Source organism: Enhydra lutris, unplaced genomic scaffold, assembly GCF_002288905.1.
Source record: "Enhydra lutris kenyoni isolate GAN:26980312 unplaced genomic scaffold, ASM228890v2 scaffoldscaffold24, whole genome shotgun sequence".
Classification (NCBI taxonomy): Eukaryota; Metazoa; Chordata; class Mammalia; order Carnivora; family Mustelidae; genus Enhydra; species Enhydra lutris.
Genome location: NW_019154108.1, coordinates 16,349,354 through 16,366,060, shown reverse-complemented (window position 1 = coordinate 16,366,060; position 16,707 = coordinate 16,349,354). Strand labels below are relative to the sequence as shown.

General features: G+C 55.3%; 1 protein-coding gene across 1 annotated transcript in view; it reads right to left on the bottom strand.

The window, feature by feature from the left end:
* Nucleotides 1-16,707, bottom strand: part of LOC111150858 (sulfhydryl oxidase 1-like) — a 35,156-nt gene that overhangs the window by 13,847 nt on the left and 4,602 nt on the right. The window contains exons 2-6 of the mRNA XM_022508496.1: nucleotides 14,014-14,114; nucleotides 6,045-6,090; nucleotides 5,388-5,490; nucleotides 3,813-3,903; nucleotides 1,503-1,648 (exon numbers count right to left, since the gene is read on the bottom strand). Of these exons, the coding sequence (XP_022364204.1) occupies nucleotides 1,503-1,648; nucleotides 3,813-3,903; nucleotides 5,388-5,490; nucleotides 6,045-6,090; nucleotides 14,014-14,114 (487 nt within the window). The remainder of the gene's footprint in view (nucleotides 1-1,502; nucleotides 1,649-3,812; nucleotides 3,904-5,387; nucleotides 5,491-6,044; nucleotides 6,091-14,013; nucleotides 14,115-16,707) is intronic.

Below are 16,707 nucleotides of genomic sequence, written 5' to 3'. Positions count from 1 at the left end.
TTCTTCCTCTTCCACTCCCCTTCTTGTGTTCCCTCTCTTGCTGTCTCTGTCAAATAAATAAAATCTCAAAAAAAAAAAAAAAAAAAAAAAAAAGACATACTTGAATCTGGTTACATCTCATCCTCAGTGAGGTCAAACCAAGGCGCCCAGGCCTTATTTTAGCCTTTCCACCCACTACTCATGCTGTGGAAAGGCTCTCTGACACCAGTCTGAGGCCCAAGCCCCATCTGGAAAAGCGGCAGGTCTGAGAATTCCTCAGCCTGCCCTGGAGGGGCTGTGGGACGGAGCTACTTCTGCCCATGGACAGGATGGCTGGGTCTGACTATCTCTGCCGGAGACCAAAGGAGGTTGCCCACTCACGAGCTTGCTTTGAGGTACCAGAGGTGGCCCTACTCCCCAAGGAAATCAAGGGGGTTTGATACCTGATTTTTTAAAAACAGGCAGTAATAACAACAACACTAAATTCTCTAATCCTTGTACAATCCTTTTGATTTTTCTCTCTTCTGACAGAGAGTCCTCAGGGCAGGCGACACCTCCTGGTCACGGCCGCCTGGAGGGAGGGTGTGAAGACCAGCAGCCACGTGAGGGGACACCCCGGGGGAGCTGGCACCGGGAAGCACCGCTTTCCACACCGCTGTCCCGGCCCGATGTTTATCGCCCAGCAGATGGCTCAGGAGCAGCGTCGTCACAAACAATTTTCCCCTCCACCAGCTCCAAGTGAGGAGACAATGCCTCCTGTCCCCACCAGGACTGGCACTTTCTGTCCCTCCCTGTCCTTCTGCTGCCACACGCTTCCCTCCCCCGGCGGAATTCCCTGACGAGGCTGGCCCAGTGCTGTTTGGCCACTGGGGCCGGCAAGGGCCAGGGGCTGCCCTGCCGGGCCTCCTTCCGGGATTGCGCTAACGGCCCCACAGGGCAGCTCATTGGGCACCTCAGGCAAGTCTTGGTCTCCCTGGCCCTTGAGGTCCTGCCGGCAGGAGCCAGGCGACATCAATCATCTGCCCAGGGAGGGCACCGAGGCACCATCTGGCGCCATTTAACAGGCCATTCAGCAGCAGGAGCCTGACAGAGGGGCTGAGGCTGGCCTGATTGTTTTCTCTTGGCATTTTGGAACTGGCTATTGTCTAGCTCCTAATGAACTTTTCTGCAATTAGAAAACCAAAGGGAGGGAGGGTCAGGCATATCTGAGTGAGTGCCAGGCCCGCAGCCTGCCAAGGAGTCTGTGAACCGCGGAGGATGGGGACTAGAGCAGGGCTGCCAGGGCGATGGCGCTGGAGCAGCGGCGAGTGCACCAGGGGCCCAAGACCGGACTCCTGAGCTGGAGGCCGGGGGGCCGCGTGCCTGGCACTGCCCACCCACTCCATACACAGCTGCTTCTCCTGCAGAAGGGGGCTCCTCAGAGCAACTGTAGGAGGAAGAACATGGCAGGCTTCTGTAGGCGGGAAGGCGGGATGTGGGCAGGGGGAGAGGAGAGAGGGGACGGAGGGACACACAGCACTCACACGTGGACCTGAGAGGCAGAGCCATTCCGAAACAGCAAGTAGCAAGATGGGAAGTCAGTGACCCCGAACTTGCTCACCACATCACCCTCCGTGTTCAGGACCCTGCGCACTGCTATGCCTTGGTGCTGGGACAAGTCCAGAGTCACCTGTGGAAACAGACAGACATGGTGGGGGCGGGGGCCCAGCCACTGGGCAGAGGGAGCCCTGGGCGGGCACCATCCAGACTCTAAGCCTTTTGGGGAGTGGACGAGTGTGCCAGCAGTCTCCTGCCACCAACCACAACTACCCCACAGGCGACAAGAGGCACTTGCTACCCAGGACAGGGGCCTTGGAACTGTGCACACCACACGCCTTGAATTCCCTAGGGCAGTCCAATCTAATGCAATTTTCTTTCTAATGAAAGTAATTTGTAGAAGGCATAATAAAATGTGGTTTCATTTTTATTCTTATATTTACAAGGCTTTCTATCTCTATTCCAAATCAGAAAAACATACTTAGACATGATTTTATTTTTAGAAAGAAATAAGGGGGAAAATCGTGTTAGCTCACATTTACTGAGAAGGTATTATGACTGTTATGGATCGCTTCATTGAATCTTCAAAATAATGCTATGAGATGGGAACTATTATTAGGAGACCAAGCCGGGGGCTGCCTGCGTTTGCATCCTGGCCCCACTGGCCTAAACCTCCCCGACTCCATTTCTTTACTTGCAAAACTGGAATAATAACACACATACCAACCTCAGAGGGCTGTTAAAAGGACCAAAGGGGTTAATTTTATGAAATGTGTAACAGTGACTGGGGCATGTTTAAGTAACTGGGGTATATAAGTGTTCATTAAAAAACTAAAATGTCTTGGGGCGCCTGGTGGCTCAGTGGGTTAAGCCTCTGCCTTCGGCTCAGGTCATGATCTCAGGGTCCTCGGATCGAGCCCCGCATCGGGCTCTCTGCTCAGCAAGGAGCCTGCTTCCCCCCACCCCGCCTGCCTCTCTGCCTACTTGTGATCTTTCTCCCTGTCAAATAAATAAATAAAAAATCTTAAAAAAAAAAACCAAAAAACTAAAATGTTTATTGCAAACGAGAACACAGAGGCTAAGCAGTGAAATCAAGTGCTCGGGGACAGAGGCAGGAAGTGCCGGGACTGGGCAATGCACCCCAGTTAAACTTGCTCCAGGGTCTGGGCTCTTGACTACTGAGCCCTCCTGCTTCTCACACTAACCATCTCTGAGCACCTCTGCGTGGACACAGGGTACCTGGCCCTGCGGGACAGTAGGGAGAAGATCTGTTTCCAATGAACATTTATTAATCACTTCCTCGTCATTAGGCCTGGACTGGGACCCCAGAAGGGTCAGGAAGTCCTTCAGCAAAGCTCCGTGCCCCTCCCCATCGTCCTCTGTTTCCCCTCTCAGGGCTCAGAGGCCTGGAGGCAGCCCGCAGCACCCTGGATATGCTTGAGGAATTTCAGGAGGAAAGCAGTCGGAGCCAGCAGTCGTGTTTAATTTCATCTCCACCTCGTGCCTCTTCTGCATCCCTGCATTGCCTTGGGACTTCACCCATGGCCTGGCCCGTCCCCCCTCGCGTCTGGGAAAAGCCCACAAGGGGTGTAGAGAAGTCTGTGCGCCCGCGGCAGACTGGAGAGCTCTCTGCATTAGGCCAGGGGAACGGATCTTTAAAAAGCACCTACTCTGCACCAGCTACCAGTCCAGGCCCTTCCCCTAACCTGCCTCGTCTGTGCCAGAGGTGCTCTGAGGAAAGGGAACAATCACGCTTTCCAGACAGGGAAACAGGGCTTGGGGCAGACAGACAGGTCACCATGGGGCAGTAATTCACACCTGCCTGTTCGGTTACTGTTTCCTCCCGAGTCCCCGAACGAGCTCTGACCGCCCCTCCCCACACCCAGGCTCCAGTTCCGCAGGGGTGGGGCGGTGTGGAAACCACCAGGCTTGCGGCACTCACAGACCTGGTTCAAAGCCCTGCTCCACCAATCCACTGGCCCGGGGCCCTTCAACCTGTTACCCGATCATCAACCTTAATTGTGAAGATTAGCGACTACGTGTGCCGCACTCTAGTCCTGTGCTCAGTGAACAGCGGGTGTTGCAGAGGCGCGGTCAACGAGAGAGAGAAAAAAGACAAAGGTTTTCCCACGGAAAGGCCCAGTTCCCACACTTCCTGGGTCCTCCAGCAGGGGTCAGGCCAGTGCTGGGCTAAGACGTGCACGTGGCCGAGACCCCAGAACAGCCCAGCCCCTGAACTCACTGGGCTCTCTGCTGACGTCCACCTTGGGGTTGCAGGGACCCTGGGGGGAGCTCACCTCTCTACCCAGGTAGGAGCCTTCCTTTTCAAAGATCAGGGCCAGGTAATCTTTGTCGTTTCTCGCAAAGAATCCATCAATCTCCTCCAGCCTGCAAGAGACAAGAGCGGCAGTGACCTGCTGGGGACAGCACGCCTGTCACAAAACTATGGGGGCAGCCATATATCCCCGTCCTGTTCCCACTCGAGGCTCCATGGAAGTCGCCCCCGCCAGCCCTCCAGGGGGAGCAAGCCAAACCCTTAGTCTCAGAGGACGCTGCCTCTGCTTCCCCACAAGCTGCTTCTCTGTTTGGCCCACATTGTTGATTTTTTTCCCCTCCACGCTGTCTCTTTTAAGAATCTGGAGTGAGTATGAGGTGGCCTCGGGAGGAGCAGGAGGAGGAGGAGGACGGGAGGGGGGCTTTGAGACCAGCAGTCTCTGTGTTCTGGTAAGGGCAAGGCTGAGTGAATACAGACAATGTTTAGGACCCATGAGGTTGGCAGGTCTTCCTGACCTGCGGCTTCTGAGATCCGTGGGACTGAAAACGCACCATGAAGGATGTGTGTGCATGAGAGAGAGAGAGATGGACACGGTCACTGAGAAATGTAAGTAAGGGCAGGCTGGCAGGAATGTTTCCCGGAGAGAAGGGGTCTAGGGCAGCCCCAAACCATACCAAGAATAACACTGGGCCCAGGGTCTCTGTGGGACCCTCTAGGAGGAGGGACACTTGGACAAGCTGATAAAAAAAAAAAAAAATTGCGGGTTGGATTCAACCCCAACTGACGCTAGCAGCATAGTCTGTCGGCAGGACTACTGCTTTCAAGAACATGAGTAAATCGATGTGGGGGGCCTGGAGCCCCAGCGCCTGCTTCATGAGCCTCCTCAGGCCCTGGGATCTTCCCTGTGCTCTGAGGCTGGGCTCCCTCCAGCAGTGCCTGCTGGTACCCAGATTTGCTCCTTCTTGGCAGGAATCCCTGAGGCGGGCTCTATCCTGTCTCAAGTTCTCATCTAGGAGGGCGAGACCTAGTGCTCTCAGTTTACCCTCTGTGGGAGAGCTGAAGCGAGGCACCGTGCCCCTTCCTTCTAGAAGAGGCAATCTTGGAAGCCTGCCTGGCAGGCAGATGCGGGCCACCAGCCGTGTGGCCCACCCCCCGTCACAGCCACCGCTCAGAAAGATGACCACTTCCTCTTATAGGCAGGGCTCCCTTTTCCTCTGAGCCTTCCTTCTTCGTCCCCATGTCCACTCTGTCAGTGCCCCCTCTGGGTAAGATCCTGTGAAGTCTGCTGCACCCCACAAACATTCCTGAGCGCAGGCTGTGAAAAGCAGAGGCAGGCATGGCCCGGAGAACCCCCGCCCATCTCTTCCTTCCCTTGCACCCTTCCGCCCTGTAAAGCCAGGGCTCCGCAGGGAGGCCCTCCAGCGACAGGGAGTCTCCTACCAGTGGCTCCAGAGCGGCTCCGGGCTCTAGCCCACAGAGGGTCTGCCCCAGAGACAAAGGCCTTCGTATCCCCTACGCAGCTGTCCCCGCTACCCTCTCAATCCCAGGCCTGCGATCCTGGCCCACACCGCACCACACCTGCTCCAGCCCCGCATACCTGGCAGGCTCCAGCGGGGGGCAGGCGGGGGGCCACGTGTCACTATGGGACTCCAAGGCGTCAATGAGCCTCTTCCGCAGCGTCTCCACATCAGCACCAGCCACTGGATGAAGACGGACATGGGGGAGGGGGCGCATGAGGAGGGAGGAATAATCCCAATGGCCTTGTCAGCTTTGCTGAAACAAAGGGCCCGGGGCACAGGCTAGTTCTGAGAGAAACAGAGCATGGGTCAGTCCTTCTCTATTAGAGCAGTGCGGTGGGGTCTTCTTCTGTGGCCCTAAGTTACACGAGAAGACCCATCCCTCAGAGGGCAGGAAGCAGCCCCTTGGCCTGGAGCCCGTGAGTGCTTTTCCCTGGAGGATGTCTGCTCTGTCCCTCTGGATGCCAGCCCCATTTTGACATGACGGGTTAGTCTGGGTTCATGGCGACCCTCCCCTCTTCCCAGGACCCTGAATAGAGCAAAACAGAAGGGTTTCTTCAGCCCCCTTTTCCAGAAGGCATCGTCCAGGCTGGCCGGGAAGGCCCCAGGAAAACACAAAACTCCATTTCCACTTAGGAAACCGTTCACCCTACGGAACTTGCTGGGCTCTCCTCATCTCAGCAGGAACCCATCAGAAAGAAAAAGAAGATACTGACAACTGGAACCAGGACACCCACCTGGCAATGCTGATCCTGAGCCATTCTTGGAAAAGGCCTTAAAGAACTGGAAGCAAACACACGGGCAAGAGTCAGTAACACACGGAGCTAAGACTCCCACACGGGGGCCAGAGGGATCGGTGTCTGAGACCTGCTGCTTACTAAAGAGGCTGACTTCGGGCAAATGACTTAACTTTTTTGAGCCTCAGTTCCCTCGTCTGTAAGGAGAACAGGGAGGTATCGGAGCTGCACACTGATTCCTGTCCCCACTGTCCGCGCATCCGATCCCCACCCCCGTGGCTCTGACGCACCCGGGACACACAGGAGCAGCCTACACACTCCACGAGTGGCGGACAGTCTCTCCGACTTGAAACGAATGAATGAAAATACTCATTGCATGACTGAGTGGATAAGGCTGACTTAACTGACGAAACAAAGTCACTTCATACGTCCCCCGGGAAGTGTCAGCTGCCCTCTGAGGCAATCTGTCCACCATCACCAGCGGCTGGGGTCTGTCCACGGAGAACTCGCAGCCTGGCTCGGCAGACACCCCGTGAAGGGAGGGGTCTCCAGGTCAGGTCCTGCTGAAGGGTGGGCCTGAGCCCCTGCAGACACAAGTCTAGTTACAGACAGGTCAACTGCACTCATCACTTTGTCCCCTTTTCCCATTTACAGGACACTCCGGGCTCAGTCTGTCACCTCCTTGGGCAAGAGGACAGAGAGAACAAAGACAACTTGTCAGAATCTGGGCTTCTGCCTAAGTGGCAAGACTGCTGCTAGAGCTCTGGCCTGTGCTCTCACGGGCTCAGCAGGGAGTCAAGCTTAGTGGTCCTGACAGATAGACAGCCACCTGAGTGTCTGGCAGAGAGCCTGCGGGCTGGGAAGAAGACTCTTCCTGAGATCTGGGGCCACCTGTAGCTTCCTCGGGCCTCTGCTGCAACGGCATGGCCATCCATCCGGACTTCTCCCAAGCTGGCGGTTGAGTGCAGGCCCCGGGGTCTACCAGACTTGGGCACCAGACCTGGCTCTGCCATACCCCTGCAGGGTGACCTTGGGCAATCCCTTCTCATTTTTAAGACAAGGATGGCGCCATCACCTCAAGGAACTGCTGTGAGGACTCAAAGATGATACGTCTCCAGCGCTTGTGGCTCATGCATACAGTAGGGGATTAATACATGTTACCTGCAGGGTGATTATCACCCCCTTCCCTTGTTCCACCTTCTAAACGCTAGAAAAATCTGATCAGGGGCGCCTGGGTGGCTCAGTGGGTTAAAGCCTCTACTTTCGGCTCAGGTCATGATCCCAGGATCCTGGGATCGAGCCCCGCGTTGGGCTCTCTGCTCGGCAGGGAGCCTGTTTCCTCCTCTCTCTCTGCCTGCCTCTCTGCCTACTTGTGATCTCTGTCAAATAAATAAATATAATCTTAAAAAAAAAAAGGAAACACTGATCAGCTAGCATGTATTTATTCTAGTCATTTGTAGGCAGAACACGAAAATCTGGACGTCACCTGCCCACCTTCCCATGTCTTGCCACCTGCAACCTTATCCTGTTCCCCCAGCCCTTACCCGGCTCCTAAGTCCTGTTGTTTTATTCTCTTTTCTTAGACCATCAATATAAACTTTTATTCTGGGTGGAAACCATCTGCTGATACATGCCATGTATATTTATAATAATATCCTTTGCAGTCACTGAACAAATTTTGAGTGAGATTACACGTTACCCTAACACTTGTAAAAATGCTCACAAGTTCCCTGAATGGTGGGAATTCAGGGCGGACCCGCGCCGCTACAGCTGTTATTTTCAGCAGCGTGGTCACTTTTCTTCGGCCACCACAGCCTCCCCCGGATCTGAGCAGGTGCCTCACTGCAAGGCGGCTGGCCTTACCTCCATCAAGAGGCAGCCTGCCGGCCCCTGGCTGAATGTTCTGAGGGCCCGGCTTGTGAGGGGTCAGGCAGGAGCCCCAGCAAGACTGACCCAGGGGAATGCAGGGACTCGGAGACACAGTCCTTGAAGTGCAGGGTCACGGGAAGTCCCTCCATGTCCTTCCACGTTCCCCTGTGCTGTCACACACACGGCCTTCCCTCCTGCCCTCAGAAGCCTCCCATCTGCCTTCCAGAGGGACGGCAGCACTGGAGCTCTGGCTCCCACTTCATGTTCTGAGGAACTTTTTTCTGTCAATTAACCTCTCTTTCCCCTTTCTGCCAGCAAATTCCCTAGGCCTGCAAGTAGATTCCGATCCTCTTAATTTAATTCCTTAAAAAAAAGAAAAAAAAAAAAAGGGACATGAAGGACAGGCAGATGGGAATCGAGAGAGGCCCTCCTCCCTGCTCCAGTTACAGCATGTCCCGATTCCCTGGGCTGACAGATTTCTCGAAGCAGTGTCTGCTCTGCCTCTCCAACTGCCCCTCTCTGATCCCACTGTACCCCCCCACCACTTGCTTTCTCTGCTGTGTCTCATGGTGGCACTGCCTGCCCTCCCCACAGGGCCAGGGTCTGCCATGTTTGGTACCACATATGCCGATGTGCTCCTTCTTGGCCTTCCTGCTGCCACCTCCCTTGATTCATCCGACACTGACCAGGCCTGCTTGGCCACCTTCCCAGCCTTCCCCTAGCCCTGTCCTAGCCACTCCCCTGACTCCTTTCCTGTCTACTGCCCCCATGATCTCTTGCCCCAGTCTCTCCTCCTGCCACGTATCAGCTCGACACTCTTCTCTGGGAAGTACTGTCACAAACATGTGTGTGTGTGTGTGTGTGTGTCCATGTTTTTGAATGAGGGAGCAAGTACATGAGTGAACAAACAAGCCTACTGTTTGTCTTCCTTGCCAACATCATGTACTTGGTCTAAATGATTTGCCATCTGAACCCTTTGTCTCAAGTCCTCACCTGTCCTAGACTTGTTTCCTCCTGGTGCCCTCCACACGGGTACCAGCCCCCCGACCAAGACCGAGTCATCCCTCCCCCAACTTGTTTCTCCATCTGTGTTCCTTGTCTCACCCCATGTCCTCCCCATTAACCAGACCAGCATCTTCTCCCCCGCAACCTCCATCTGCCAGTCAGAGGACAAGATCTATGAACTTGACCTTGTGATTCTTCAGCAGTGCTCTGGGCCGGCTGCCTTGTCCGGACAAGGGCTTACCATCTATTTCCTAGACTAATGCAACAGTCCTTACCAGTCTGTGAGCTCAGAAATGTTCATCTGCTCCATCTTTTTGTTCTCCAACTGCTCCTCATTGCACTTTGCTTAGTGGCACTGTTCTAGTCTGATCGTGTCCCTCCTCCTCAAATCTCTTCCACGACTCCCCATTACCAGTGAATAATGTCCAAACTCACTGTGCTCAAAGCCTTCCAGGATCTGACCCAAACACTGAAACTTATCTTCCACTGCCCTTCTTTCCTACACTTTGGCTATGATGGGCCTGGAACCTGAACTTTCTTTCCTTTCTTTCTTTCTTTTTTTTTTTTTTTAAGATTTTATTTATTTATTTGACCGAGAGAAAGAGATCACAAGTAGGCAGAGAGGCAGGTAGAGAGAGACGGGGAAGCAGGCTCCCTGCCGAGCAGAGAGTCTGACGCGGGGCTCGATCCCAGGACCCGGTGATCATGACCTGAGCTGAAGGCAGAGGCTTAACCCACTGAGCCACCCAGGTGCCCCGAACCTGAACTTTCTTGAGGACAGGACCACACTTCGGCATCTCGGCAAGCCCCACAGTGTCTAGGACATGGAAGTACTCAAAAGACATCTATTCAGTCCAACAGAGAAACTCTCTGTCCTTTGATCACCATAGATGCTCATGTGAAAATCATATTAAAATCTAGTCAGGGCACATTTTTGTCCTCCTATTAAAAGGCATCCTTCTTAAGTCAGCTGTTGGAGGCGTGTGCCTCCCTAGGGGAAACCACCACCACTCCTTGGGAACAGGTATTTAAGATGTGAGCAGTGAGTCTTCTTTTTTCCAGGAGCGGTTGGCACCGGGACCCTTTCCTTCCATCACTAGCCTCTGCCCTCCCCAGCGCTGGTGCTCCTGGAAGGCCTCCACGGCTCCCCAGAGGCACAAGGTGGGTCTTACCAAACTGTCAAAAATCAACACCAATATCAAGGAGCACCTGCCTTTCTAGGAGTCAAGGCTGAACGGGCAGCACACTTCCCAGCAGCAATAATCAATGACACTGAGGCCCAGCTTTTAAAACAAGTTCCGAGGAAAATGACCCCATCTCCAAACAGCTTACAGTGAGCCCAGGAGGATCCACACGCCTAACCATCCCTACGCTGGAGACTGATTGTGGAGGAGGCCGGAGGACAGCAGGGGGGTGGGGGCCCATATCCTTCCTCCAGAGAGAGGCAGGAGTCACCCCCTCTGACGCCTCCCCCATCACAAGAGCCACATAAGGTAACAGTCGAGCCTCTGTACCCCCAAAGTGTATCCACCTCCCAGCCCTGAGTTCAGGGCCCTGCCACAACCCTGCCTCAGCCCTGCCTCAACCCTGCCCAGGAGCCTCTGCCCCAGCCAGACAAGTCTTCTCAACTTGTGACACACTTCTGCCCACACAGGGCCTCTGCTCTTACCTCCTCCCCGGCCGGCATTCCTCCCCTCCTAGCCCAGACCCATATATCCTCCAACACCGAGTGGAAGTCCCCTCCTCTCTGACACGTGAGGGAAAGGGCTCAGTGAGCCCAGGTGAGCTCCTCTGGCATCTACCGCATATGGATCACTCACCGCCTGCTGGCGGGTTGGTGAGCACCAAGTCGGCCCCCGGCAAGTACTCACTCAACTCACTCAACAGCTGCTGATGGATGGACAGACGGACGGCCTAAATGCAGAGCCCACAGAGGAGCTACCGGGAGCTCCACAGGGTGACTTAGGGAGGAGACAGGACAGCGGGAAGGAAGCCGAGTGACATTAACTGAACTCCAAGTAATACCACCCGGTGTCTCCTCCCTCTCGCGTGTAAGACCTCACTTCACACTTGGCAACAATCCTATTAGGTATAGATACTATCATCCCACTTTTTAGAGACGAAGGAAACTGAGGCCTGTCGCCGAGGCACTGTTAAACACTCTGAGTCATATCTAGTACATACAGTAGTAAGCCGTGGGACCAGAATTTGAACCCACATCAATTACCTAAGGATCTTGCAAAGGGGAGATTTCTGTCCTCTCCCACCCCAATGTTGATGCCTTCTGCAATCTTAATCCCAGCTGGGCCTTTGGCTACAAGGGGTCCTTATGGATGACTCCCTGAGGGCACTCCTGTGGCCCATGGCAAGGCCCCTCCCCTCGAGATCCAGCCTCTAGGTTCCCTAAGCTCCAGCCAGAACCTGCTGCCAGCTAGTTCCTCCCTCCCTCCCCCACACCTTTGTTTTCTTCCCGCTGAGCTTGGCTGGTCTGAAGGGCCCCTGACACAGCAGGCCCTGCAGGGCCTGGTGTTTGCTAAACAGGCTGGGCTAGTGGAAGCTCATTGCCTACGAATGGTGACAAGGGGCAGGAGGCGGAGGAAAGGGACAATGACACCTGTACCTGGGGGTGGCCCAGACTCATGTGTGGGTCTGTGTCCATCATACCAGCAACACTCTCTCTTCCCCTGTTCAGTGTGTGCCCTCACCTTAGAGTTCTCACAGCCTTTATGCATAGGAGTGAGAACCCGCCCAGCCCCCGGGACGCAGCACACAGGGCCACAGGGCGCTCTCTCCAGCCCACTGACAGCCAGGCCGACCTGGAGGGTCTGCACTGCTTTCCAGGGAGTCCAGCCATGATGCCTACAGGCACGCCAGACTCTGTGGAGATCTACGATCTGTAGAGAGCGGCCTTTTGCAAGCATTAGAAGCAACCTAAACTGTAGCATCAATTTAGTGAATCACAGCTAGAATTAAAAAAAAATTAATTTAAAAAGTATATGGAATAGAAAATAGCAGCGTGTACTGCATTTAGAAAGAATGAATATCGTTTTATGAAACTTTCGAGCTGGCGATCACACACAAACCAACTTCTGGATCTCTCTGTGAAGTGTACGTATCTTACTCGGTCGCGCCTTAGAGCAGAGACCCAGCGGGATCTAGAAGCACTTGGCCCCTGGGGTAGAGGCCAGAGGACAGGGCACTGAGGGCCTTTCCCGGCTGAAACTGAACTGCCAGGCCCAGCCAGGCACTGCCCGTGTGGAGGCTGGGGAAGGTCTAGACGACCAGCTCTGGGCCCTCCCAGCTCCCATCCCACAGCCAGCTGGGCGGGGCAGGACATGATTAATCATACGAGGCATTCAGGCTGCGTGTGCTGCGTGACTTGGGTAGGCGCCGGGAACTTGGGGACCTCCCTCACATCCACCGAGCCCCGGCCTCTCCCAGGTAGAAACACCAAGCCTCGGGTGCCAGGTCCCACAGAACCTGCCTCCTCCCTCCAGATGTCCTGACCTGGCCCTGGCACCAATGCCCGTCCCATTCCCAGGGGGCTGGACCCCCAGGGCCAGTCCTCGCTGAGAAAAGCAGCAGCCTGTGAACGAGGACTCTTCCAGACGCACTGGTTTTCCCACAACTTTTCACACAGGGCTGCTCACCCTGGTTCAGCCAAAGCAACAGAGATCCTCGTCCACCCCTGAAGAGTAATTTGGAATATTTTCAGTTACATGTTTTGAGATGAGGATATGGCAAAGCAATGGCCCTGCTAGGGAGGTCTTTGACTTGAAAGAGATGACTGATAAGCCATCTCTCTCCTGGGGCCTCTAAGTGATACGGCAGGACCTGTTCCCCAGACCAGTCTGGTCTTGGCTAAACCTGGGGCCTAGGACTGGTCCCCAAGTGGTAACAAGAACGTTGGACGGAGCCCTCTCAGTCTGTGGGGATCTCGAGCCCAGCAGGATTTCACTGGGCATGAGGAACAGAAAGGTCACATGGAGTTCAAGCTGGACATTCCTTCTGGAGCCGGGCTTTCCAGACAAATTCTCTTGGAGTAATTAGGCTGAGATTCAGCTCATGGTTCTGCTCAGAACTTGAGGACCCTGAGCTCAGATATCTTGTTCAGGGGACAATACTTGGCATTTTAGCTTTCAGAGGCCTTTCCGGATTATTCTTAGTGGTTATAGAAGAAATGCTTTTCTAGATGCCATTCTGGTAGAAAGAGGCTAATTACAGCTGGAGGTAGGGAGAAAGGTTCTGATTCTTTAATGTGGAAGCAAACTAACTGCATTATAGCTGGGCCTGAGCCCTTGGAAGGGCACTGAGTGTAACTGCACAGCCTTGCCCTTCTCGGCTTCCCAGAGCCTTGGAAGTTGTTCAGATGGTAATTAAGCTGTCGATGCCCCACAGTGGGCAGGTTGTCAGGTAAGGCCTCACTGGAGAGCTCACGCTACTTTCAGCCAGAGCCGGGGTGACAGAGCCCTCATGTGCCGGGTGTGATGACTCCCGTGATGGGGATCTCTGCTGCCTGAGGCACTGGTGTTTGACCACGGGGTGAGGCTACCCTGACAGGTCACTTCTGAACTACTTGGATTCAAGGCACTTGCCTGATGAGGAGGAAGCTTGCTGGTATTTTCTGGAAGATCATCAGGCCTCCTGAATCTCATCTTGACCGTGTGCGGGTCAGAGCCCGAACTGGGGTTTATAGGGTTAGAGCAGGCCTCTAAGGCTGGGAGTCAGGAGGGAGAAGAAATGGAAAGAGGCCCTTGGGAGCTGTGGGATCTCACCAGCCCAGGCGATAACCACCTCACAGCTCAAATCAGAGTAGCTGAAACCAGCCCATCATAACTACCCTCCCCTGCCACAGCCCCTTCCTTTTTAAGGGGCAGAACTTGCCAGACCCAACGAACCTCCCAATTCATACCCCTGTCTGCCTCTGTGGCAGGGGTCTCTTCAAGCACGGGGACAGTGCTCCAGTGGCTGTGACCGAAGCTGATCAAGCCCAGAAGCATGGGAGACCCATGGAGCTCCGGGGCCAGGGGGGCATGGGGCAGCCGGCCACACGCTCCTCCAGCAGCACACCTGCTCCCCCGCCCCTGTCACGCACCCTCACGGTCGGGAAGCCGGGGATGTTGAAGTCTCTGCAGACTGCACTATTGGTCTCATCAGCACAGTTCAGGGCAGCGAGATTCAGGGCGGGTCTCCAGTCTGGAAGGAAAAGAAAAACAATGAGGTCAGTAAGAGGGGCCGGCACCTCTGCCTGCTCACCTGCCCCGTGCCACACTCCAGCCACACCAATGCCCAGAGCACCTGCCCCTGGGGCTCTCCTGAGGAAGGGCATCCGTTCCTCAGGAACGCTGAGATGGTCTGGTCATCCCACACTCAGTCCGTGCTTAGGACGTGGCTAAGTAGCACAGGGCGGGCTCTCCTGGGACGGCATCTGTGTTTCTCCATTATTCTGGGGGGGGGGGCACGGAGGCTGCAGGGGCTGAAGAAAGATGTGAGATGAGCTTGAACCCCCAGCGACCCCTGACATGGCCTCTGTCCCTGCTGTCCTCTAGAGAGCATCAGTTCCAGAAGGGTGAGGTTTGCAACTCCGAGTGGATGCTCGGGAAGGTACTGGCAGTCAGCCCCGCTTGCCCGGGTGGCACAGAGGTGGTGAGGACTGGCTCCCCCGCCAGAGAGGGAGGCAGGCAGCCCAAGGGAGGGAGGGAAAGGCACCTGGAAGCGAGGGACCACCGGGAAAGAAGCCCTGAGGCCAGAGTCTGGAAGGAGATAGATGAAAGGCTCCCTGAGCTGCCTGGGCACCCGCTCCTACAACAGACTCCAGGCTGCCGGCCTCCCTCCACTGAAACTCGCCTGCAGAGGAAATAATGGCACCATTCTGGGCCACGGCCCAAGATCTGTGAAACAGAAAACCGACTTCTCTACCAGGCAGGCCCCCTGAGCCTGGGTCCGGGGCCCCTCGGGCACCTACCAAAGTTCCCTGTTACAGCAAGCCTGCTTGGGCTGGAAGGCAAGCTCCACACACACTGTGGGGTGGTGACGGCCTGGGCCCAACATGTGGCTCAGAGCCCTAACTGGGTGCGGACACGGGGTAGGCCAGCCCTGGGGACCAAGGGGAGAGACTGACTGCAAGCTTGTCACTTAGCTGACAGGGGGCCCGCCTGGGTGAGCGACGTGTTCAGGGCCCTGCTCTGGCCACCTCCATGGTCACAAGCCTGTCTGTCCCTAAATGCCTCTTCATTTTTGCATCCCTGCCCGGCCTCCCGACAATGCAGCCCACACTAGGTGACCTCTGACCACACGACACAGTCGACCCAGGCCAGGGCCTGGCTCCCAGCAGCTCCAGTGCCAGAACGGGGTCTCCCAGCTCTGCCCCAGCATAAGGGGTCCAGGCGAGGGCTAAAGGTGAGGCATACGAGAAGAGCTGCCTAGGTATAGGGTTTTGTCCTGGATCACAGGCAAGAGCACCCCAGGCTGCCCTTCTGTGGCTTCTTCCCTGCTCAAGGGAGGCCCAGGTCACCCCCTACAGCCAACTGCCACACTCTAGACTTGGCTCTGTCTGTCCTCCATCTCGGGCTCTGGTCACCTTGTGCAGGGAGACCCTCAGGAGAGATTTGGCACCTCTCAAAAGAGTAAGTTGATCAGACAAAAAGGTGGAAGGGGAACAATTTCTTGTCCTTCCACCAGCGAGGGCTGCCGGCAGGGGCCTCACAAAGCCACTTGGCTAGGTGACCAAGGACTGAAGGCCTCAGCTGCTCCTGTCCTCTCCAAGAGTACAGGCCACCATCCCTGGGGCCAGAGTCTGCCCCCTGCCATTGGGGCACGAAGGCTGAAGGGATGGGGAGGGGAGAGAACAGGGAGCTAGCACTCAGGGGGTATCTACAGCATGCCCTAGATGACCTCTCTCCACTACTCCCCCTGGATCGGGGGGGACGTACCCTCCCCACGACTCTAAAAAAAGCACTGAAGCCTCCAAGTTTTCCAAGGGCCCCAGACTCAAACCTACTTCTCTTCCCTCGCCCCCTCGCCCGAGGCAGGATATTACCCTTCTATTTTTGCTCTTTGATCACAACCTTCCCCATGCAAGAGACAATGGTAAAAACACTGCTGTCCTCAAGCGACACAGGACTCTAACTCAAGCACCCAGTCACTGTCGTAGATGACGTTATCACACGTACGGAGAGTTCGTTGTGTCTACCGTATCTCATTCAGTGTGCAACGACCCTCCAGGGAGAGACAGAAGCTATTCTCTCCAGACCTGCTTTCCTCCCCTGTGAAAGAACTACCCGAGAACCATGCCCGAGGTGCACTGCACCAGTGGTGAATCTGGGATCTGAACCTCTGGTCTCAAGAGGGCCCAAGACGGAACAGCAGAGCTACTCTGCCGGCTTCCCAACCAGGAAAGCCAGGGAGGGTGGGGCAGAGTAGGGCGTTCCTAGTTGGGACCTGGGGAAGGGATGCCTGGGAATATTAGCCCCTTGCCCGGGTAGCTCTTTGACTCCTTATCTTTCTTTATACCTTGATTCCCTGTCCCTCTGTGAAATGGAACCGGTGCCTGTGCTTACCTGCCCCAGGTACCGCGGGAGGTGGGTGGGGGGCGGGTAGGCTGGGGCCAGTCAGGTGCTCAGAGTCCTGGCTAAGGAATGTTTCTCAGGAATATCAATGTCAATACCTTGATAAGCCATAGTGACAATGAACAGCTGGTTTGCTACTAATAACCATGGGCCTGACCATTCATTCTAGTCCCAGTACACGGAACGGAGAGTACACGGAACGGAGAGCACCGTTCTCTGGG